The sequence below is a fragment of the Sceloporus undulatus genome, chromosome 6 (assembly GCF_019175285.1).
Source record: "Sceloporus undulatus isolate JIND9_A2432 ecotype Alabama chromosome 6, SceUnd_v1.1, whole genome shotgun sequence".
Taxonomy (NCBI): Eukaryota; Metazoa; Chordata; class Lepidosauria; order Squamata; family Phrynosomatidae; genus Sceloporus; species Sceloporus undulatus.
In genome coordinates, this window is record NC_056527.1 from 107,071,217 (window position 1) to 107,095,792 (window position 24,576).

General features: G+C 43.3%; 2 protein-coding genes across 3 annotated transcripts in view; one reads left to right on the top strand and one right to left on the bottom strand.

Moving 5' to 3' along the window:
• TMEM238 (transmembrane protein 238) overlaps nucleotides 1–24,576 on the bottom strand; it is a 34,815-nt gene that overhangs the window by 8,198 nt on the left and 2,041 nt on the right. Inside the window, exon 2 of one of the 2 annotated variants that reach the window (XM_042475876.1) lies at nucleotides 20,842–20,924. The exons of the other annotated variant lie outside the window; for it this stretch is intronic. The gene's annotated coding sequence lies outside the window, so the exon portion shown is untranslated. Of the gene's footprint in view, nucleotides 1–20,841; nucleotides 20,925–24,576 lie in introns of those variants that run through there. 2 annotated transcript variants of the gene reach the window in all.
• On the top strand, nucleotides 11,520–20,342 carry LOC121933797 (basic proline-rich protein-like). Its single transcript, XM_042473787.1, has 5 exons — nucleotides 11,520–11,693; nucleotides 11,823–11,852; nucleotides 13,260–13,385; nucleotides 16,442–16,526; nucleotides 19,631–20,342. The coding sequence occupies exons 1-5, from the start codon at nucleotides 11,642–11,644 to the stop codon at nucleotides 20,340–20,342; spliced, it is 1,005 nt and encodes a 334-aa protein (XP_042329721.1). The 5' UTR covers nucleotides 11,520–11,641.

Below are 24,576 nucleotides of genomic sequence, written 5' to 3' on the forward strand. Positions count from 1 at the left end.
CACCAATGTGATGGCTTACTTTGCACAGCATCTGGGTCGCCTTCGGGGAGGCCATTACAGCGAATTTAAGGTGTGATAAGTAATCATGTAATTGCGTGAATTTTCGAATTGACCTCGCTATCTTCTCTTTTGAAATTGAGAGCCTCCCATCCCATTTGATAAACTCCTAAAATGTGAGGTACCACATGGGTTAAGTTAGCATAGGAGCATTGCTCCATATACACTGCTTACCAAGCAGTGAAACAGAATGCACTCTGCATACACTCCGATGCTATTTCTTATTTATCCTTGTATTTCCAGCACCGGAAACAGAAAGAACAGACATCTGGTTTTGGAACAACTCTTGGCAAAAATCTTCTTGTTTCCCAAAGCCATCCATAACAGTGGTTCCCAAACTTTGGTCCTCAAGATGTTTTGGACGTCAGCTGTCAGAATTCCTGACTGCTGGCCAAGCTGGCTAGGGCTTCTAGAAGATGAAATCCAAAGCTCCTGGAAGACCAAAGTTTGTTGAATCACTGATCTATAACAAAGCCCATAAACCAAATTGAACAAAGCCTGTAATGAAGCTTCACTTAACCAACTGCATATTCTTTTCCTATTTAGCCTTGCCTCCCCTTCCCTCTCCTCTCTGTTTCATTTCACATTTGTTGACTTTTAGACTGTATGTTCCTATGGGCAGGGTGTCCTTTTACATTCGGTAAAGCACCAGTGTATTCAGTGTCATTTTGTTGTTGTTGTTGTTGATATCATTGCCACCTCTTGCATTGCATACTAGAGCCTTGGGAATCCACCACACGGAAGCCCAGCTGTGTGCACGACCTTTGAGTGAGCCCCAGAGGATGTGACTTCATTTATTTCATTGTATCATAGCCTTTAGGGAATCCCCCTGCACTGAGGCCAAAACAAAACAAAACACGACATCCCCTTCTGCCATGTTCCAAGTCCCCATTGCCAGCCTGGTTTTGGCTCCTGTGCGACAGGGAATCCCGTGCAAAAGAGAAGGCTGGCTTCTGGTTCGGACTGGCGTCTAGACATTCCAGGAGAATCCGGGACCAGTTGCCAGGGGTGGGGTCACTTTTTGGGCACGGTGGTTAGACTCTTGAGGTTGCTGCGCTCATGGGGCAGATGAGTTGTTCCAGCGAGTCCGTGTCATTTTGCACTGAGATGGAAAACTTCTTAGCTAGCAGGTGACAAGGCCAAAAAGAGCCACTGCAGGAGGCTCCCTTTTTTCAGGAGTGTGTGTGGCAAAGCTCCCCATTCTTCTGGCACGATGAGGTATTCAGCAGGAGAACTTGCCAGATGGCTGGTAAAAGACCCTTCCACCTCTTGACAGATGAAAATAAGCACAGCACTGCATGAAGTCAACAGGCGAGGTTTTTAAAAAAGTCCATAAAATAGTGGGGGAGGGAATGGTTTCCTGAGATGGGGCATTATAAAGATGTGGAGCCATGCCATACACACCCCAGGAATAAACCAAACCGCGTACATCAAAAGCTATCCAGGATCCAGCAATGCCGATGGCAAGTTTTTTAACATTTGGATGCCACAAATATTCAGTCAGTTTAGGATTTCAAACAGAAAGCTTTGAAGGAATTAATTTCTGTCTCAAAACAAGGGAAGGGAGGGCGAATAACTGTACCCACAAGGCTGGCCCCTGAAACAGACCCAAGACCACAAATTCATTCCTTTCCCCAGGGTCACGTATGCAACACATCCTCACCTCCCTTTATGCCCAGAGTTTACAATACCCTTCTGCCCTTTTTACGCTAAAGGCCCTTCTCTCACTACACAATGACAGCAGTTTGGAACCACTTTAAATGTCACGGATCCACCCTATGCAATCCTGGTTGGGTGAGGATAGACTTCTACAGTTGAGTCCTCTGAACCATAGCACTTGAGCTGTCTTGCAGAGAATTCTAAATATGTACCTGATGAAACTATAAATTCCAGGATTCTGTAAAACAGAATCATAGAGTTGGAACAGACCTCAAGGGTCATCAAGTTCAACCCCTGCCATGGAGGAATGCACAATCTAAGCACCCATGCAAGATGGCCATCCAGCCTCTTTCAAAGAAAAGAGATTCCACCACACTCCAAGGCAGCGTATTCCACTGTTGAACAGCTCTGTCAGAAAGTTCTTCCTAATGTTTAGATGGAATGGAGCCATGGAAGTTTAGATGCAGCCATGGAAGTTCAAGCGGAATCGAAATCCTATAATTGTACAGTATAGATATCCCCATAGGGCAGGGTGTCAACCACCCAGAGCCAGTTCTGGTGCTTAGAAAATCCATGGGGATCCATGACTGCTCTCAGCCATACCACCTCCTGCCTCTACCATCTGACATCAGAGAGTGTGCACAAAATTGCAGTGGGTGAACAGATGGGTGAACAAATAACTGCAGATGCACAATTCATACCACAGTGGGGACTGGGAATCCTACCGTTAGGAAAAGCAAGGTGCACCACTATATGCCTACCTTGTTGCTGAGGAAAACTGCAAAGGCTCTAGTTGGTAGCAGGCTTCAGCCAATGTAAAAATGCTAACCACTGAGACAATGTCTTCAATCACTCAATGTTATTAGATAATTCCTCAAAAGGTGACTTCTCTCTTCTGATAACGTTTCTATGGGCCATTCTCCATTTCATGGCAAAGACTCAATGCATTCCTTCCTCCAGTTCAGTGATTCCCAAACTTTCATCCTCTAGGTCTTTTGGACTTCAACTCCCAGAAACCCCAGGCAGATGGGTCAATGGTCAGGGATTCTGGGAGGCTGAAGTCCAAAAATCTAGAGGACTAATGTTTGGGAACCACTGCTCCAGTTGATCTCGAAACCTCAGAGAGATATCTGTATTACCAAATGGTAAGCCCAACCGTCAGTGTGAACTATGAAAAAGTTAGGTTGTTGCATATCTTCAAATTATTTCCAACCTAAGAGAAACCTATCACCTGTTTTTGGGGGGCTGAGAGTGTGTAACTCACCCATGGTCACCCTGTGGGTTTCCATGGCCAAGTATGGAATCAAACCTGATCCCTACTAACCAGGGAAATAGAACTGGAACCCCTGTGGGTTTCCATGGCCAAGTATGGAATCAAACCCTGGTTTGCAGTCATAGTCCAAAGCTTAAACCACTACATGCTGGCTTTCATAGCCACTATGCTGAAACCTTTTAGGTCTCATCACAATCCACCAAAAATAAGAGGCTTAATCACACTTCCACACATAAATTAAAATGAAATATCCATGTATATCACAACATAAAATGTTCTTGCATGCAGGTTCTTTGACCATGTACCTGGGCTCAGAAACTACTACTGTACTATCTAAGACCGCCTATGGCATTTCCAGAGACAAAGAAAGTTGTGTTGGCATCAGCTGCTGCCAAATACAACTACTGTACCAGTAATTTTTCCATCTGTAAAGTGAGAATAGTGGCTTAGCTCCTGTGGCATACTCTGGACATCTGCAAAGTTACAGATGAGTAACTAAAAATAGAAAGGAGCAACAGCACAAATGGCACTGTTATATCACAGGTGAAGAACCTTTGGCTTTTCAGATGGTTATATCAGAGATGAAAAACCTTTGGCTTTTCAGATATTTTATACCAAAATTTCTCTTCATTTCCAACCAGCACAGCTAATGCCAAGAAAACCCTGTGATAAGTTCACCTTAGGGTCGCCATAAGTCGGAAACTACTTGAAAGCATACAACAAGCAACAACAGGTAATGGTAAGAGCTTGTGGGAACTGTGCTCCATAACATCTGGATGGCCAAATGTTCCCCAACTCCCTCGGTTATATTTTCAAATAGAAATCTTGAAACCTGGTTTCCTGTCTGAATTCCATTATTAGCTGCAAACCTAATTCTTGCAGGTCACATCTTTTGACACAATCTGCTCAGCAGTGGTTGCAGAACTAGAGAGTATTTCCCACCTTGCCAAATTTTGCCAGAAGGGTTTTAACCTTTTTTTGCACAAGAAGGGTTTTAACCTTTAATGGCAAAAAAAATTAATGTGAAATAAATAAAATGAACAGAAACGTGAGAGCCTTCGATAGGTTCTCCACAGTTTTGTCACATTGTACAGTATTGGTGCAGTACTTCTCAACTGTACTATCCCATCTGTTGCCTTGGTATTTCTGCAGTACTTCTCAGTTGTACTATCTTCTTTGAAACTATAAGCCTCTCTTCTCTTGGGGGAAAAAAAAACTAGGAATCTTGGCTTCCAAAAGCCACTGCTCTGATGTAAACCCCAGCTCCAGTGTTTAACCTTATAATGCTGAGATCCTTTCCGTGCGCTTCCCAAGGCAAAGACTGAAGTGGGGTGGGGTGGAGATGGCTGGAGGAAGTGGGGAAGAAAAAGGACAATTCCTGTCTGGTCAAATGCAATTCACTTAACCGTGGCGTACAAAGAGGTGTATCTCTTGCTCTGTGGAGGTTCCTTTCGGGGAAGTTTGGACCTCGTCAGCACATTCTTCCTTTGAACCTGCTGCCCCCATGGGCTTTTCCAGGCACCCCACCCCACAAAGGGCTCCAGGCTCCCCCTGACACACACAGAGCGGGCCAGCCAGACCTCCAGGACCATCAGACAAGCTAAGCCTCTGCTGTTCCATTCCTCGCTTGCTCTGAACTCTTGCCCAGTCTGAGGTTTGGGAGGCAGCCTACTGGAAGGGAAAAGGAGCCAATTCCTGTCCCACTCCCTACCATCCTTCCTCCCTCCCTGCCTTAGACACAGCTCTGATCCTACTCTCTCCGGTGGCTTCCCACCCACCACCACCACCCTAAGTCTTCAGAGAACCCAGGAGTGCTGGCTCCAGGCCTCTTCCTTTCTGGCCCATGAGAGCAGCAGTGGACTAGCACTTCCGTCTCTCTCCTTTTTGGCTATTAAGCTGCATACCTTTTTTTAAAAATGATAGACCATGCAAAACTTGAAATGTGCATGTATCCCTGTGTGCATGTCCAGCCACAGGCCTCTGACACTAACCCACACTGAATGCACAGCTGGTTCACAACAAGTAGCACTGCCGTTCTGCTCCGCTCCCCTCGGTTGGAACTGCGTCTGCCAACCACCCACTCCACAAAAGGGTTTGTTTGCATTCTTCCCACCCGGCCTGGGCTAGCTGCCTGGTGAACAGGGAGTTCCCTGCTTTCTGTGGCTCTCTTTAGAGAGCCCTTGTGGGTTTGTGGTTGCTTCAGACAGGACAATCAGGGCTGCAACCTCCTGTTTTCATCGCAGCGGCCTTTCGTCTGTCCCAAATGGAGGAGGGCATGAGGCCACGACACACTGGGGACAAGCAGCCAAGCTGTGCTGCGAGGGATCACAGGAACCGAAATGGAGAGTGGAAGAAACAAGAGTGGGAAAGGGAGGCCTGAAATGGAAAATGGGCTCCAATTAAGAGTTGCCATTATTGTGTGCCTTCAAGCCATTTCTGACTTATGGCGCCCCTAAGATGAACCTATAATTTGGCAAGATTTGTTTAGAGGTGATTTGTCTTTGTCTTCCTCTGAAGCTGAGAGAGTGTGACTTGGCTAAGGTCACCCAATGGTTTAAGGGACCCCTCTTAATTCCCTATTAATGGCTGACATAAGTTGTGGAAGGGTCTTTGCCACATTATTCAGAATCATTGCCCCCCATGGCCAATTTCTCTGTCAAACGTATGAACTGGCAAGGATTCCCAAATTTTGGTACTCCAAGTGTTTTGGACTTCAGCTTCCAGAAGCCCCAGCCAATTTGGTCAGCAGTCAGGAATTCTGGAAGCTGAAGTCCAAAACATCTGGAGGACCAAAGTTTGAGAACCATTGCTTGACTTCCCAAGTATACTAGCCACAAGACGCTATAGCATGCTGCCTTGCTGGTGCATCTAGCCCAGCATTGTCTATTCTTACTCAAAAGTGTCCAGGGTTTCAGGTCCTTCTCATCACCTACTACCTGATCCCTACTAACCAGGGAAATAGAACTGGAACCTTCTACAGTGGTCTCTTGGTATCTAGCTTTTGGTATCCATGGTTCCAGGGCATCCTATGGATATCAAAAGCTGTGGATGTTTAAGTCCCATTAAATACAATCAATAGTAAAATGGTGTCCTTTCTATCAAATGGAAAAATCAAGGTTTGCTTTTGGGAATTTATATATTTTAAAAAATATTTTCAAGCCATAGATGCTTGAATCTGTGGATAAAAATATCAGTGGATATGGAGGGCAGACTGTATATGCAAACCATGTATTTTACCACTGAATTTGTCCAATATGTAGCTCTATACATCTATAGGGATAGATTTCATAAATAGGACATATCTGGAAAGAACAGCTTTTGCCCTAGAAATTTCTCCTGATAGGACTGATCTACCCTACTTCCAAATACTGATGAGAAATCACATTTTTGAATGCTCTCCTGCAAATGCAAATACAGAATGGTAATGCAGTTTGGGTAGAACTTTTCTCCGTGTGTTGCTAGTTTTTTGTTTACAAGCAGTTTGGGTCTATTGAACTTTTTTCTTTTTCTTTTCTTTTTTTAATGTGAAAGCATATTCAGATTTTAAATTTGGCACCAGTAATCCAAAATGATGCAATGCATACAGGTGGTGTTAACTCTACCTCAGGCATCTCAATGGTGAAAGCTTTTTGATTTGGAGCCAGACTAACAGTGCAAAATATGTTTATGAAAAGTTAAGTCTCACTGTGATCAATTCTACTTACTTCCAGGTAAGTGTAAGGATCGCAACCAGAGTTAATAATGCACAAAGCACTGCTTGATTAGGCTACAATCCGATAAGTATTCACCTAGCAATAAATCCTAGCCTATTGAATTTTGATGGAATTTATTAGATTGATTCCTATATTTTCTGTGCTACAATTAGAATGGAAAACATTCAGTTACCTGCCAGAAGTGCCCATGAGAACTGCAGTGGATGCTTTTATTATCTGTACTGTACTGCATTCAAAGAACTGGGTTTATAGCCATGAAATAAAAACTAATTAGTCTTAAAAGTGCTGCCACATTTCTTTTTCTTTTCCTCCCCCTTCCTTCCTCCTTTTTAGGCTGCAAGAGACTAACATGGCAACTTCTTTGAAAACTACCCTACATAATGTGATAACATTAGGTAACTGATGGAATTTACATCTAGCTATTACTGTACTTTAGCCTTCCTCTTTCTTAAAAAGGAGTTGGTGACCTCTAGTGCCCAGGCCCTGTAACTGAAAGGGATATAAAAGAGGACAACAGTTGTTGGGTTATGTTTCTGAAGCATCCTTATGCAGAACACATTTGCAAATGTTTCAGGCAGGATAGCAAGAACTTGGGGATTTTGAGAATTGTACTCCAAAGATAAACTTTTTTAGGCATTTGTTCTGAGTTCTTGTTACTTTGTATTTATTGTATACTGGTGACTCCTAGTTACGCTTGATAATTCAGCTCCTATTATGCTTGATAATTCAGCATGCTGTCTTGGGCTGATGGGATTTGCAGTCCAAAGGGTTGACAAAGCCTTCTCCCTATCCCATCCAAGAGAAACTAAGGCGGTTTACAGACCTCCCCTTTGGGGCGGCCTGTACCCGCCCCTTTCCCCGACAGATGGGGGCCTCAGCTGCCACAGCGGCAGCCCTGAGGTCCTAATCCACCGCTTTTCCAGGCTGCGGGGAAGTGGCAAAAGGCTGGGGAAAGGGAGAAAGGGGCCGCTCAGCTCCTTTCTCCTTTGTGTCACTGGTGCAGCCATGTAAAGGCTGCGCCAGTGACACAAAACCCAGAAGGAGCTCCAAAATGGAGCTCCTTCTGGTGCCGCAGAAAGGGCGCCACAGGCACCCTTCCATGGCGCCAGGACGTCACGTCCGTGCCACTCCATTTGGAGGCGGCGCAGCCACAATGTCCTAATGGCGGCACCCATGTAGAATGGGCACCGCCATTTTGTATGTACCCTGTATGTACTAGGGTTGGGGGCGTCTGAAAGAGATGCCCCCGGGCAACCCTAGTATGTACAGAGTATGTACTAAAAGGTCCATTTGTAAAGGGCCTAAAATGACTGTTAAGGCCTTAAGTCTAGTGGACATCTTTCTGTGGGAATTAAAATTGGGCAGCTCCATAACATCCATATCCACTAAAGGGCTGCTGTTAAGTTGCTATGTAGTGCAGCCAGCAAAGTGACCAATGCACATTGGGACCAATGCACATCAACCTACATAATCCGCCCCGCACACTCAGAACACCGGGGAAGAATTTGTTGGAACATTGTAACACTCGATTAACCACAACTTCCCACAGAGCATTCACTGCTGCAGCCCCTAACTTATGGAATAGTCTGCCACAGGAGATCTGTCTTATCACCACTTTAGATGCCTTTAAAAAGGCACTAAATAAGGATCTCTTCCGGCGGGCTTTCCCATTGGATTTGGTATAGAGACGATGATTAAGACCTCCCTCTCTAAGTATGATGGCACATGAATTGAGGTTTGAAGATTTTAAGGAAATACTGTAATAGGGATGTATTATTCACTATTAGTATTTTATTGATTGTTCAATTGTATTGTATTAATTTAATGCTGTAATCCCACTGCTGCTATTATTATTATTATTATTATTATTATTATTATTATTATTATTATGCAACGAGACACCAGCTAGGGAGTGCCAATGAATGCTGAGACACTCTTGATGGTGTCCCGTTATGCATGTTTGCAATTCATTAACATGGTTTCTTAGTACTTCTGCTACATAGTTATGTATGTGTAAGGTTATGTAACGTCCACTGTGATAGATGATGCTGGCCATATTCTTTATATCACACCCAAGCAGCCCAAAGTAGTATCAATTAATTCTACCTTTTATCCTCAATCCAGCCCTATGAATTGGGCTGAGATATAGAGAGTAATCCATGATAAGGCAAGAAACTTAAAAGGCAGAGTAAAACCTTCAACTCGGTATCCTCAGTCTAAGTATAAATGCTGTACTATAACTGTTACAGAAAACTGACCCTGACTTTGAGCTTCACTATCCATGGCACTTATTTTCCTGATGCCAAGCTGAATGCCTCCCAAAGTTATAGATGTTGACACCTCTTGTCTAACCTGCTTGATGCCCAAATTACCCTGAGTACAACCTATCATGGGGTTTTCTTAGCACATTTCTTCAGAGGGGTTTACCATTGCCATCCTCTGAGGCTGAGAGAGTGTGACTTGCCCAAGGCCACCAAGTGGGTTTACATGGCCGAGCTGGGATTCGAACCCCGGTCTCCAGAGTTATAATCCAAAGCTCAAACCATGACACCATACTGGTTAAAAATGCCTTTGTGTCTCAATCTCTTTCAGCCACATAACTTCATGTACTGAATTAGCAATTCCATTTTCCAGAGGGAGGCACTGAATCTGGGAGCTAGCAGCTCAAACCAGAAAGCTACACTTGACTCTCTATAAAGCCTGAGCAAGGTTTTGAAGCCTGGTCCAGTTTCTGGGCCATACTTGCTGTGAAGCCCAGGACTTGGAAATATGTTGCAGTGGGATAGATGAAGAAGCTTCAATACATTTGGGGGGGGGGGGGAATCTGATGTGAATTAGGCACTACTTCAAGGTAGCATGAGGAGCATCTGCAGGCGCAGCTTGATAGGAAATGGCCAGTTCCCATCATTTCCCCAGGAGCAGCATAGCCATGACCTCAGTTCCCAATAAACATGAAGGCTCCAGATTTTACAGCCTGAGCCCAACAAAGAGAGAGGAGGGGGGATGTATTTGCATTTAATAACTTTTGATTTAATTGTTTTGCCACGCTGCTGGGCGCCAGGCACAGCGGAGCTCAGAAATCTGTAACATGGCTTCCCGCTACAGTGGGGAGCAAAGATGGTCTCCCCTCAGTCTCAGCTCACAAACACAAATGCTCCATTTACCAATGAAAATCAAGCTGGAGGGGTGTGTGTGTGTGTGTGTGTGTGTGTGTGTTTGAGAGAGAGAAAGGGAGAGATTGGCTGGACTGTAGATCAAAGCAAAAAAAGCATCAAAGCATGCATTTGGAAAAAAATGCTTTGAAAGAGAGGCAGATTTTTTTTAAAAAAATGTCCCTAGTTTTGGTAAATCAAATTAAAAATATCTTTTTGTTATCAATCACTTATGAATGCTCTGGCTTTTCCCATGAACACAAGTCACGGCATGTGACACAGAAATAAAAATCCTTCTTATAGTCACCATTTGCTGCATTCATTATGAAGACAATTCAAAATGGAAGTTATTTCATGCACTCTTTCCTTTACCCTCTGGTGTTCCTCTCATTTTGTCTGTGTAAAATACCATGTACACAAGGGCCACAAAAGTAATCATGTTCCCAGACATATCTTCATGTAAAGAAATGGATCCTGTAGCACAAGGGTGGGGAACCTGTAGCCTTCCAGATACTGGTAGATACAGGGGGACCTGATATCCTAATTACCAAGGACAAGGCACTGCAAAGCACTGCAAGAAAAATATAGGACATTACAAAATAAAGGCTAAAAACACTCATATGAATTCATGCTTCTTAGTCATGCACAAATGGAGTACAGTTTGACATCCTTCCTGGACAGAAGATTTAAATGTAGAAAAGAAGATAGCTGGTCACCCTGTCCTAGATACTGAGTCCTCCTATCAGCCCAAGCCAATGGGGCCAAAGCTCAATGATGATAGGAGGTCCCATCCAGTGACATCATGGGGTCACAAGTTTCCTACCCTTGCCATTGTAGTTGACCCCAGAATTTGCAGCTAGGCTATGTGGGCAATTTGTGTCCTTGCAGAAGGTGAATAGCAATTCCCATCAGCCATAACCAACAGAGTCAATGGCAAGGCCTGATGGATGCTGCAGTCTGAGAGTATCTGGAGGGCCACATATGGCACCAAACTACATATGCATAAGTACATATGCACAAAATTCTCTTGCATAAAACCCCCATCATTCTCCAAATTCAACTTTGTAACCCCCCCCCCCAAATAATATATCAATCACATAGATGTTTGTTGCTTTTGTGTGACTTCAAGTAATGTCCAACTTATGGCAACCTAAAAGTGAACCCATCAAAGGGGTTTCTTGGCAAGATTTGTTCAGAGGGGGTTTGCCATTGCCTCCCTCTCAGTGTGTGACTTGCCCAAGATCATCCAATGGGCTTACATGGCCAAGGAGATACTTGAACCCTTGTCTTTCAGAGTCCTAGTCCAACATTTGAACAACTATATCATGCTGGTTGACATCCATCTGGACAGAGAGCTCAGAAAAGGGACTTTTTGGGACTACCAGATCCAGAAAATCAGAGCCAGCATGAAAACCATGGGGTTTCTGGTCCAAAAAGTCACTTTTCCAAGGTGTCCCCTGAAGTGGCCATCCTGGCTCTGATATTCTGAAAGTTGTAGTTCAGTCCCAGTGACCCACCCTGTTCCAAGCTGTGCCCTAGACTATAGATTTCAACCTGTGATCCCAGACTCCTGGTTGCTAGGTGTATGAATACTCTAGAACTTCAGGTTCTATGACACCTCTCCAAGGTTCTGACATCATTCATGCCCTGGGGCAGCTTCATGCCCCAGGCCCACCTCTACCGACCTGCATTAGAAGAAGGTGCCTGTCAATCTCTGCAGTTTCTGTGGGGAGCCTACTGTGGGCGCCAGCCCCACATGGAACTGGTATCCCCAGAGCAAGAGAGAGATGAGCCAGCCTAGCCTGGGTTTACTTCTTTGCCTAGTGCTGGTCATCGAAGGTAGGAGGAGAGACCCCACATGATAATGGAGATATTGGCAGGGATGGGATGGGGAGGCAAGGGGCAAGCAGAGATTGTTTCTCCTCGCCTTCCCTTCTAGCTCTGATTTTGGCCCTTTCCTTCCTCCAGGTACAACCGGAAGTTTCTTCAAGCCTCTCAGTGAGTAAAGTGTGGCTTTCTTTTCCTTCCTTCTCTAGCTCCTTACTTTTTCTCCATCTCATCTCCAGAGTCCTACTCTCCAAAAGACAGGTCAGTGGGCTCCCTCTGGAGCCCACAGTAGGAACCACAGTCTCAGGTGGTTCAGAGCTGTCTTTCGGAGAGGTATAAATTAAATATCTGTGTGTATTTCTTTATTTATTACATTTGTACAGTATGCTGCCTTTCTCCCAGAAAGCCTTCAAAGGCTTAAATACCCCAAAGATCTGTCTACTCCCCTGGGAAGCTAAGGAACATCAGCCCTGGTCAGTACTTGGGTGGGAGAACACCAACAAAAACCAGGCGCTGTAGGCTATATTTCAAACAAAAACACCTCTGAGTATTCTTTGCCTAAGAAAACTCTATGAAATTCATGGGGTCACCATAAGTTGATAGAAACTTGAAGGCATGCACTCATGTACCTTCAAATCACCTGTTGACCTATGAAAGCCCCAAGAATTTCATAAGATTTTCTCAGGCAAGTAATACTCAGAGGTGGTTTGCCATTGCCTTCATCTGGAATATGGCCTACAGCACGTGGCATTCCCTGGTGGTCTCCTATCCAAGTACTAATCGGGGCTGACTTTGCTTAGCTTCCTGGTGCCTTTAGGCAGCAAATTAAATGCTGCCCTTGTTGTATGCCGTCAAGTCATTTTGCATCTATGGTGGCTCTAATATGACCCTAACACAGGATTTTCTTGGCAAGATTTGTTCAGTAGCTGTTTGCCATTGCCTTTCTCTGAGGCTTGACCAAGGTCACCCAGTCGGTTTCCATGGCCAAGCGGGGATTCAAACTCTGATCTCCAGAGTCATAGTCCAGTGCTTAAATCACTCCTCCATGCTGGCTCCCTTGTAAATTAAATAGAAAACTTATGTTGTCTAGAATTTACTGTGCCTTTGGTCACAGTGTTAAGGACTAAAAACCTATACTGTTTTGTTGTTGTTGTTGTTGTTAGAACACATTGCAATGGTCTACAGAACAGCTTTCCCAAACCAGGAAGCTGCATTGGACTACAACTCCATATGTGTTGGGCTACAACAGCTCCCATTATCCCCAGTAAACCCTGCCAGTGGTAGGGAATGATGTTGGTTGTAGTCAGTCGACATGACTGGCCCTTGCTTTTGACTTAGGGGACTACTGGACAGAAGAAGATGGAAATCCTTGTAGTCCAACCTACCCAGAGGGTACTAGGTTAAGGAAAGCTGGAAGCACGCTATACTGATCTGAATGCCCAATAGTGTAATCTGGGAGCAGGCAGATTAACATTATAAAAGCCATCATACAAGCCTTTCCTTTGTGAGATGACAAGAGCAGTAGGACAGCAGGGACACTGACTGAAATGGAAGTGAAAGGTTCTCCATTTTTCTTAGCGTGCCGCCAAGACATCGCAGAAAGGAAAAAATGTGGTGCTGAAGCCGAAAAGTTCTACCCCAATGAATGCTTGAAGAAAAAATGCTGTTATCGTAACAATACCTGTTACCACCATGTTATTGATGGTAAGACAGAGATTTAAAGTTGCCTTAACCCACAATGTCTATAGACCTTCCTTCACAGGAAGCCAATCTATTCCATGGATATCACATTTGATGTTGAAATTGAACAAAAAGTGGACAAGATGTTGGGAGGGGGGATGACTATAACTCCCAGAATCTTCTAGCCAGCATGGCATTTGGCATTTGAGGAAATAGCATCCCAAAAAGTATGTTTTCCAAACAACAGATATATCTGTGTTACAAACTATTGCTCTTCCTAAAGGATTCTGGGAACTATTGTTTGACCAAAGTACTGACAATTCTCTTGGAAATCCTGAGATAACTTCACAGAACTATATTGCACTGGTCAAGAGAAAGAATGACTGTCAGCCCAATTCTGGGCGTGTGGTGTTGATACAGACAACACCCTGTAGCTGGGGGTAAACATAATCCTTTCTTCCCCTGTGAGTACAGCCCTAGCGATTTCAGACAGACATTTGGAATGTGGCTATTCAAGCATCACAAGCACCTATAGGACAGTACCTGTGACATCACTGACAAAAACGGAACAGCAAATACTTCCCTGCCGATGTTTGTGTTACGCTGTGCATGGCAGGAAAAGCACTCATTCTGCAAAAGGGAAATATACAGGAGAGCAGCAACTAACAAATAGCATTGCTCTACATATATTTACTTTGAAGTGAGTCTCTCTGTGTTCAATAGAGGTAACTCACCAGATTCTTATATAAAATTCTAATCAGTTTTTCTGAGTAGATACAAGGAATGTGGGGAGTGGGAGGGTGGCAGTTTCTGCCCCCCCCAAATAATGTGTTAATTAGAACCTCCCACGTGTAGAGTTGTGCCCAAAGAGATGCCCAAATGAGCATGTGTGGATTGGAAAAGTGGCATTTGCCACTATAATACCACTTCCATGCACATCTTTGCCAAGCCTTCTTGGAACAATCTGGTAACAGCTGGGTTATCCAACAGGGCAAACATAGAGAAGTAATTCTGTGCATCTTCGCCAAGCCTTTTTGGAACATCTGGTAACAGCTAGGTTATCCAACAAAACAACATAGGAGTTTATCACACAGGATGGATCCCGTACAGAAACTGGATTTAAACTGGAAAAGGAGGTAGTTTTTCAGATGACATTTGGGTTAACCAGAACAGAAATTAGAAAAAAAACCTGCAAAAGCGGGTTGTTTTTCAGACGATGTTAGTGTTAATTAATTAATGCGACATTATCCCGAATCGAAACTAGACAAAATGCACTCCTTTTTACTTTTGGAAAATCATGAAAATAAAAAGGGGCAGGTTTTGTCTAGTTTCTATTTGGGTTAATGTCACATTAAGCCTGTCATGTGGGAAAAACTACCCACTTTTGCCATTTTTTCTGGTTTTTAAATCCTGTTTCTGCACGGGATTTTTGCAGTTTGTCCCCATGTGAGAAACTCCATAGAGAAGTAATTTTCTAGGTGGCAAGTTATTTCGGCATTAAGCAGGCTGCTTGAGAACCATGATACAAGTGGTGCAGGACCTGCTTGAGCTTATCATTTTGAATTACACATCCAAATGCTTACCAGGTAAATTAATTCCTGCATATTAAGAAGTAGAATCTTAGAGAGAAGGCTAGAAAAAGCTTCAGCGTCCCATTTCCCCTAACATGTTAGTGTCTTTTCTGAAAATTACTGTATTTCTTAAACCCAGGGGATAGCTCAAAGAAGCAGTTTCTACCACTTACTATCTGAAGTAATTTAGTACAGCAAGAGTTGTGTCATATGGCATTTCCCTACTGATTTTAACTCAGCGTTGAGTTTTCCAGGTTGGTTCAGTAGAGTACTGGATTCTCTATAAATGTGATCAGAGATTGGAAAAGTTACTCTTTTCTTTATCTTACAATGTCCAGTATTCCCTGCAGCCAGTATGCTGACTGTGGGGAGGATTCAAGAAGTTGTAAGCCAAAAGAAGTAACTTCCCCATGGCACATGTTTGACAGTGAAGGGCTCTTGAGACTTGTTCCACTCTTCTCACTGCAAGCTAAGTACTGTTCTTGTAGGTCTTTTTAAAAAGAGGCATGGACAGGTATCAGCCTCATGGGCCAGGTACCACACTCTTCTGCCATCTGTTCTATAGTGACTGTTCATTGCATTTCAAGGAGACCGTATAAAATCTGGTGCATGACTGTCACGAAAATCTGGAACTAGAAGAGGGAATATGGGACCCAGTTTTTTGCACTGAGTAAATTAATGCATCAGGGAGAGTATACTGCAATCTTATCCCTGACATGTTGATTTTCTACATGCAGAATGTACATTATTAAGGGAGATAAGATATTCAGACACTGCAGGTTATTGCCACCACTAGCACCCTGATTCAGGAAAATCTTTTTTCCCCCACTTGACTCTCTTCTACATTTTAAATAATGCCCTTATTATGGACTACATATCTGAATTATTTCAGTGTGTTTAAACTGTAACCTGAAATGATCATTTTTGTTTAAACACATTACATATACCTGTTACATCAGTAATAGAATGTGTAGGACTAGCTTTCAAAAGCCAGGAAGCAGCAGAGGAAATCATGATGAATCAACCTGGTCAATCCTTAGCAGAAGAAAATCCCAAATATAAAATAAAACCTGCAATTTAGAAGTGGCTTCTTTACAGTGTTAGGTGAAGGAACCTATTTCTAAACTGGCCAGGTGCTGAGATAGTAGCTTTGTATGCCTTGCCCTGACTCTTCCCTTTAAATGTTGTTTCCCCTGGGCATTCTAATCTACACTGAACCACCCAGTCTGGAAGCCACCAATTCAATATCTTACATATCTTACAGCTATTGAGATATACAGTGGCCCTAGTGCATGGGAAAGTTACTTTTTTATTATTATTTGCCCCTGGTATTCAGGTTAGCTAGGGGCTATTGTCCATGAAAAATAACTTTTTCAGGATCTTGGGGACTCACATAAGTGGACTTTGCTTAGGGTTCCATTAGATCTCATCTGAATTCAGCACTTTGGCTGACGATTATATTTTAGGCAAGGGATTAACTGAGTTGCCAACTGCCTTTTTTCCCAACAGGTCCCAGACAACGCCGGAATGCAGGGATCATTGGTGGAACCTCCGTCATATTTTTCATTCTCTCTGTGTGTCTGTTCTACAGATGGTAAGTTGTATGCAGAGCTTGGATATAACTCACTAAATTAACACACTAAATCATTAACTAATTAGATTGGTCTGTCAAGATAACCGAACATGACAGACTCTCTGATTGATACTAAAATACTGTAAATTCTGTGCTTTAACAAGTGCTTGTAGAGTGTGTTAGGATGGGTGGCTCTCTCTGATAGATTCAGTATGACAAGAAGGCCTACAGAGAAGGAGAACTAGGGATAGAGGAGATGCTGCACTCTAGAAATAACACAGCTTGGCTCCACTTTAACTACCATGATGGCTTCCTACAGAATCCTGGGCTTTGTTGTTTTGTGCGGCACCATCACGCTGGCAGAGAAGGCTAAAGACCTTGTGAAACTACAAATCCCAAGACTCTATAGGATGGAGCTACAGCACTCCCTCAAACTACATTATTTCCACAGTGCAGATGCACCTGTTGTTGTGCTAGGCAGGAGCACTCAGTTAAAATATGGCTGTGAAGCAACTCAAGAGCTGGGACTAGGGAGCAATTTGAAAAGACTGGAAAGAAAGAAAGAAAGAGTAACCTATTGTGGAATGGGATAGAGCAGGAAACTGATATCTTTATTTAGCCTCAGCTTTATAGAAAGGCTGGTGTTTCCTGCTCCCTCACCTATTGTCCTGTGTGTCCGTGTGACTCTCTTCAATTATCCCCCTCTGTTGATTTTATTCTGGTTTGTATTGCATATTTTTCTATAATATGTCCGTGTGTGCATGTACACACACACAAAATAATATTGTTTATTATTATTACAGGGAACCCCTTTATCATATTTTAGTGTGCTTGTTGTTTAAACAGTGGTAGGCATTTGGATAATTAAATGAAAAGTTTTCCTCATCTCCACATTGAACACAAAACATGTTGTCCTGTAGATGGGGTTGGACTACAACTCTGAAGGTCCTAGCCAGCATAATCAATGTTGAGAAATGCTAGGAGTTGTAGTTCAACATCACTGAGAGACATGATCACCATCCCTGCTTTATCATTCCTTTTAATCCTTAATAAAGAAGACATTTGAACGGTAAGTGAACATGTTGGCAAGGGTGTGGGGTTAAAACAAAAGAGGAGAGATACAGATCAATGAATAAATGTAACTGAACAAGTTGTAAGGTGAGGTCTCATAATTCAGGACAACCTTTCCCAAACTGATAGTTTCCATATGTACAGAAATTCTGCCTTCTGCTGGCAACAGTGACACATATACTATGGGCTTTGTAGACTGTCTTGGAGACAATCATGAAAGAAGGAAAACCCACTGCAAAAATTAACTATGTTGAAAGTTTTCAAAAACAAAATGTGTTCCAAGTGTCAATGGTCACAACTTCCACCCTATTTTTGTCAACCTCATGGCCCTTCCTGGAAACTTGTTTAAACAAGTTAACTGATCATAACTAATTAAATTCAATTATTTGTTTTGGTAATAATTTATCATTATCACATTTTCAAAGTTAACATTCCAAGCTCTTTGGAGGTCTTTGGTCCTCAAATCTCCAGAGCTTGGCCACTATATTTGGTTGCTGGATGTTTTGAGGACACATACATTCACTCTCAAAGTACATGGGCAAAATTCAGTATTTAATTTCTTTGGACTCCAGCTACTAGACACTTGGAATCAAGAGAAAGGTATATGTGTAGATCTTCCCACCTAATAAAGAAACAGTTTTAACTGGATCTGCAACTCTTTGTAAGGTATGAGTACCAGGTGTGAGCCTAAATTTGGCTTGGCAGGGCATATATTTTCAGGCTTAATCTAAGGAACCTGTATTTTGTACAGATTTACCAGACTATCATGGTTACTGAGCAAGGAATTCTGGTAAACTGTGATTCTCTGAAGGAGTTAGGGTCTTCAGAGTTTTCACCAACCTCCGTAAGGCTGTCGTAATGCTCTAATATATCACCAACATTAGGTCAGTCTGAGTGCTCTTGACTTATTATTTTACTTACCAGTGGAAGACCAATCATCTAGTCCCCATTAATTCCCAGCAAACTTAACAAGCAATCTTTACAGAAGCATAACAACAGAGGCATTGTTAGGTCAGTCATAGTTGCCCTTGTGCATGGTCCAGAACCCTTGCTAGAGTTCTGGGCCACACACAAGGACAACTGTGACAATTTGGGGAGAGAAACCATGAGAACTAGAAGTCACACCACCTGTCTCCCCATACAACATCCAAAGTCCTCAAATATGCTCAGGAGAAGTGGCCAAAGACCTAGAGTATGTACAGACATAAGTTATTTTAGTGGCAATCTTCTGTATTAGTGTCATCACTGTAGTTGGTTCATGGGCATTCTCCTGTTGCTGAGATGAGGCTTGTGGGGTGCAAAGGGACTGTTCCATTTCAAACCAGAAGCTGTATTTTAATGGCAGGTCTTAGCTGGTCCATGTCAGTTGTGAACCAGTATCTTCCAGTCTACCTCTTTGCAAGGCAAGAGTGTGCCTGGTGCCGATTGTCTGGACTTTGTGTCAACCATAAAGCCACCTCCCCAACTCACTGGGACAGTTTTCAGTGTTAAAAACAAACCCTCAAAATATAAGTGTAAAGCACTCCACAAATGTTGAGCAGATAAAAGATGAACTGTTTCCAAGGCTGGAAACAGCTGAAGTTTTGTGCGATGGGCAACGATCAGCTTTTGTTTAGGGGTACTTATGTCAGCAGAGTAGTGAAGAGGAAGTGGAACTCACCCTATAGCAAGGGTGGGAATTATGTGTCCCTACAACCATTGTTGAATTTCAACTCCCAGCATTCTTCACCATTGACTTGGCTGGAGAGGACTGCTGTGAGTTGTAGTTCAACAGTATCTTCATGAACATCTGGAAAGCCACACAATTGCCACCTCTGTCCCATAGCACCTTTATTCCTGTTGGTCTGTGTCCAGCCTCTAACTCTCACCCTGCTCCTCTCCAGCATCACTTAGGACCAGATCTTGGGAAAGTTACTTTTTTAAGTTACAAAATCTAGGGATTTCTGGAGGTTGCAGTCAAAAAAGGAACTCTGGTGAGCTCTGCTGGGCACTGGGCCTGCACTGCAGAGAAACAGCCCTTCCCACTTTCTGACATGCTTCTCTCCTCCTCCTAGTAAGCTTAAGGAGCTCCAAAGGAAGGAAAGAGAGTCCGAGACCCTCCGGAGTGAGGGTGAAACAGCTGATTATCTGGTCAAACTCCTGGATGAAGAAAGTGAGCCTGATCACTACAGAAGGCCCGAATCGCTAGACCTGGGATATTCTTGGGCCCCAGGACGACCAGGCTGGAGCCCAGATACAATGTACAGTCCAGGAATGAGCCCGCAACAGAGTCCTGGACCAATGGAAAAACTGCCAGGGCCAAGACCAATGCTACTAGAAGCACCGCCAGCAGCCCCACTGCCAGCCCCAGCACTAGGTCCAGCCCCACCGCCAGCCTTGGCTCCAACCCCAGGCCCAACCCCAGCCCCAGGCCCACCTGCAGCCCCAGCCCCGGCTCCAGGGCCAGGGACAGCCGCACCAGCACCGGCAGCCCCTGCACCACCAGCAGTGCCAACCCCCCCACCTCCAGCACCCGCTCCAGGAGCGCCACCACCAGGAGCAGCAGCAGCGCCACCACCAGGTCCTCCAGCTCCACCACCCCCTGCACCAGGACCCCCAGGAGCATCTCCTCCCGATAAGCCCCCAGCAGCTCCTCCAGGACCGACACCAGCACCCCCAGGACCGACGCCAGCACCCCCAGGACCGACACCAGCACCCCCAGGACCGACACCAGCACCCCCAGGACCGACACCAGCACCCCCAGGACAACCACCGCCAAAACCATAACACTCCAGTGTTGCAAACTCCATATATATGCTTTTGGTTGTCAATAAATGAGTTTAGTTTTTCTCCATTTCATTTATTAATGTGGTCAGGATGTCTGGATAGTGGCTCTCAGAAGCACCGATCCTTTCCCAGAGAACACAGGAGTCCTTGTTCACAGACGCTTCTGTGTGCCATCTCGGTCATCCTTCTCTGTTTCACCGTATTGTCTTGTGTGACTCGGAGAGAAATTCAACTGATGCAGTTTTCTCCACCATGGCATCTCCCTGGTGCGGAAAGCTGGACTTGCTGAATTTCTGGCTTCAAGAAACACAGGAGCCCTGGGAGGGTGAGATCTGGAAGCAAGGGTGACGTCTTGCAGCAAAAAATAACCAGAGACCTTGCTTTTGGAATATATATATATATATATATATAATATTTAAAGCAGTTTTTACAAAAGGCAGTGAGGAAGAAAGGCAACCTGCTTCAAGTCAGACTGATGGAGAAATGAGTCTAACATCCTCTTGTGTTAATGTGGTGAATCTCAGCTTAGGTCCAGTTCCCGTAGATGAACACCATTTAGTCTTACAAGTCCATTCATCCATCCTATGGGTAGAGCATAGGTTCCACCAGTTAATCACAAGCTTACTGTGAACACAGTTCCAAAAGAACAGACTAAAAGAGCATTACAAAGTTATTTTGGGGGGGATCACAAATGGCAGATTCCATCATACCATTGTGAACATATTATCTAATTTCAGTAGCTAAGCAGGGATGAGCCTGGTTAGTACTTGGATGAGAGATCAGATTGCCGAGGAATACCAAGACCTTCCATATAGAGCAAGATAAGGAGACAAGCTGCCAGCCAGAATTGGTAGTACAGTACTGGGCTAGATGGGGAGCAAGGCAGTTTCTTGTCTTCCTAATTCTTTTGTTGGCATGGTAACTGCTGTTTGAAGGGTTGTGGGAGTTGTGGTCCAAAACAGAAGTTGTTTCCAAACTCTGCAAACAAGAAGGTTGGGGAGTGGGGTTGGAGCAAGACAGGAATTGGCATACAGAGCTGAACTCTACAGGTCTCACTATAAGGATCCTTTTCACATTACAAAATTATAGTTCTATGATTCTATTTTTAATTGTCATGGCTCCATCCTATGGAATGCTGGGATTTGTATTTAGGGCAAGATATTTAGAATTCTCAGCCAGAGTGCTTCTCGGAAGCAGCCATGGCATTTAAATTGAAATCAAAGTGCTATAATTGTGCAGCATGAAAAGGGCCAAGATCTAAATTTTGTTTGAAGATCAACATCTTTTTCTTAACTCTTGTGTGAAGTGTTAGTGTTGTCAAATTTCCAGTTCTGATTATTTTCTCTCTCTCTGCATAGGCTTCTGACTATCATGGGATTCAGAATTCCATAGGATGTGATCCTAAGCAACAAAGTATGTGTGCCTGCACAAGAGAAGCACACAAGTGTGTTGTATGGACAATATAGAAACTCTGTGTGTGCATGTAAATAAATTAGAATTATATACCACTAAAATATCCTTCAAAAAGCCCTGGAAGGGAAGGTTTTTGGAGCCATGCACTTCTTGAAAGGACAGGGAAACAAACATGTAACAGAATTTAGAAAACGTGTATGGTTTTACTAAGTCCACTATAAATTGCCCTCTTTCGGACATCTGAACAATGCGTACCCCATGAAGCCGAATGAAGCCCAATTAATATATAATACAAGCACACTTCAGTTAATAAAGCCTCTGACAAATAAGCTTTTTACATCTGCCCAGAGCCTCCCTTCCTCCTCTTTTGTCTAATGAAAGTGTTTCTAGCAGCATTGACACTGGGAAGGTGGTGAAGGATGACTGCAGAAACGCAGACTTTTGTCATCAGGTTGTAATGGCGTGTCTACAGTAAACAATGCAATAAATACAAGAAAAAAATACAAGTTAAAATAATGTAAAAATATTTTTTTAATTGCATCTTGTACTGCACAGTCCATCCTAACCCCAACAAATTCCTCAGTGAAAGAAACCTCCTTCCCCCAAAAGGGAGTCAACTATCAACACCAAGAATATTAATTCTGCTTCATGGCAATATTGTTTTCTGCAAAATGGCATGGGACATGTTTTGCTCCAATATATTACTGTGGCTTAGGTCTAATCTATACTGTAGAATTAATGCAGTGACACAGCTTTAACTACCATGGCTTAATGCTATCAAATTCTGGGATTTGTAGTTTTGTGAAATATTTCATCTTCTCTGTCAACGCTTTGGTGTGTTGAGCTGGGAAAGAATGGGATTCTGCTCAAGAATCCCTTACAGAGCATGCATGAACAGCAAAACAGAGAGAAAGAGGGGAAGAATAGATAACCCTGCCTCACCAGCTATTCCTGGCATGTTAAAAACAATAACAACATAAGTTTGGCCACCAAAATAGGAATCCTAAGAAAGGTGGAAACTGGTGAAAGAAGATGATCATCTCTGGATATATTTTGAAAGAAGCTTCCAAGTGGTCTCTGGAAGATCCAGAGTGTTTTGGTTTACTTATGCAAAGTTCACCTGACTTAGTGGTTTCATTTCAATTATGGATACTGTTAGTTTTAAATAAAAAGTGTATTGGATCATGTTGAATTGCTTTAGGCACAGGGGCAGGAATTTTCTTTTCTTTCTGTGTTATTTCTGACGCCGGTACCAAATTTTCTGTGTAATAATGTCCAGGAAGACATCTACTTTAACTGAGATATACCTATAGTTGTTCCTCCCCGAGGAAAAAATAATCCTTTGCTGAACTGTCACACACACCAGGTTGTGTTCAACAAGGTGGACGATATGGTGCAGGTATGCCCAGAAGACAATGATAATTGCAAGAAAGATGGGATGGGAGCATCTCTTGTGTCAACTACACACAACACCAAACAATCTTTGCAGTCTCTAGTTTCAGGCAGTGAGTGGTGTGGTCTTCAAAGTTTAATGAAGGTGATGAAAGAGAAACAAAAGTGAGAAAGGAAGTAACAATGTGGAAGAGAAAGCTAAATTGCAGTCTTTGAAACTATGGGGATTGACCATTGAGAGAAACAGGATGCAGGATTAGACAAGCTTTTGGCTTGATCTGGCAGCACTTTTTAAAGGTTTATGTTCTTAAAACCAGAGCTCAGAAAAGTTGAATGGAAGGGGACCAGATGATCCAGTAAAAACAAGCAAACCTGGAGACTCTAATAATGGCAGGAGCTTCCACCAGGAGAGATGCCAGCTCTTTTTTCTTCTCAGCTTGTAGCACAGGGAAACCTGGCTAGGCCAAGAGATAGACTCTTTTCAAACCACATATGGCCAGTTTTCTTTCATGACTGAGCATAAATAATTTCTAGATAAAGGACACCTCGAGCTAGCAATTAAACAGCACTGTGAAGCCAATTCAGCCTTTTTATTCTTTTAATGGATTTCCATGGTAAAAAGGAAAAAAATAATAATGAAGGGTGGTGGAAAAACAATGAAGGGTTGTTTTTCTAAGCAATGGAAAAACAAGGGAAGGTTATAAACACTGAAAGCCCCATAAAATGCAATAAATGAGGCAAGGCAATAATGTGCTAAAAAGCATTGTTGTCTGGATCTTTTCTGAGCTATTTCAGAATTTGGCTCCCATTTCTTAAAAGTAAGACTGTACTCAACTAGTACGAAGATACACGTGCAATCTGTAAATTTTGCAGCTTCTTCTGTGACGGTGAGAATTGGTAAGCATTGTGGCTAAGAGACTGAACTATTAATTGGGAAGTCCCTAGTTTCACTCTTACTTCTGCCATGAATTGGCTCTCAGTTTCAGCCCAGCCCTCCCTCTTCCTCCTACTCGCCATGTGCAATGCAAATACCTGCCTTGTACAATGGTTGTAAAGGTTAGGATGGGAATGCTATGTATACACTTTTGTCAGGCATCTTGAGCCAAACAATCAGGGTTTCTGGTTGCAGAGGCCAACATTATGCAAAAAAGAGGTTCTTAATGTCAAATATGCAGTGAGGTAGAGATAGCAGGTGCATCAACAAAGGGGGAAGCATAGTCAGCAAGCGTGACCAGGGTTGGAAGGAAGAGGGACCACAACTACTAACATGTTTCCCCGCTACTACTTAGGCCTCTTCCCTCCCACTGCACTTTTAATATCTGTGAAAAATGTCTTTCATGCATAGTTGTTCTCTACAACCAGAAACACTGATTGGGTGGTCCAGGGTTGTTGGATACACTAGAAATTCTAGATGCCACAAAAGGGAAGT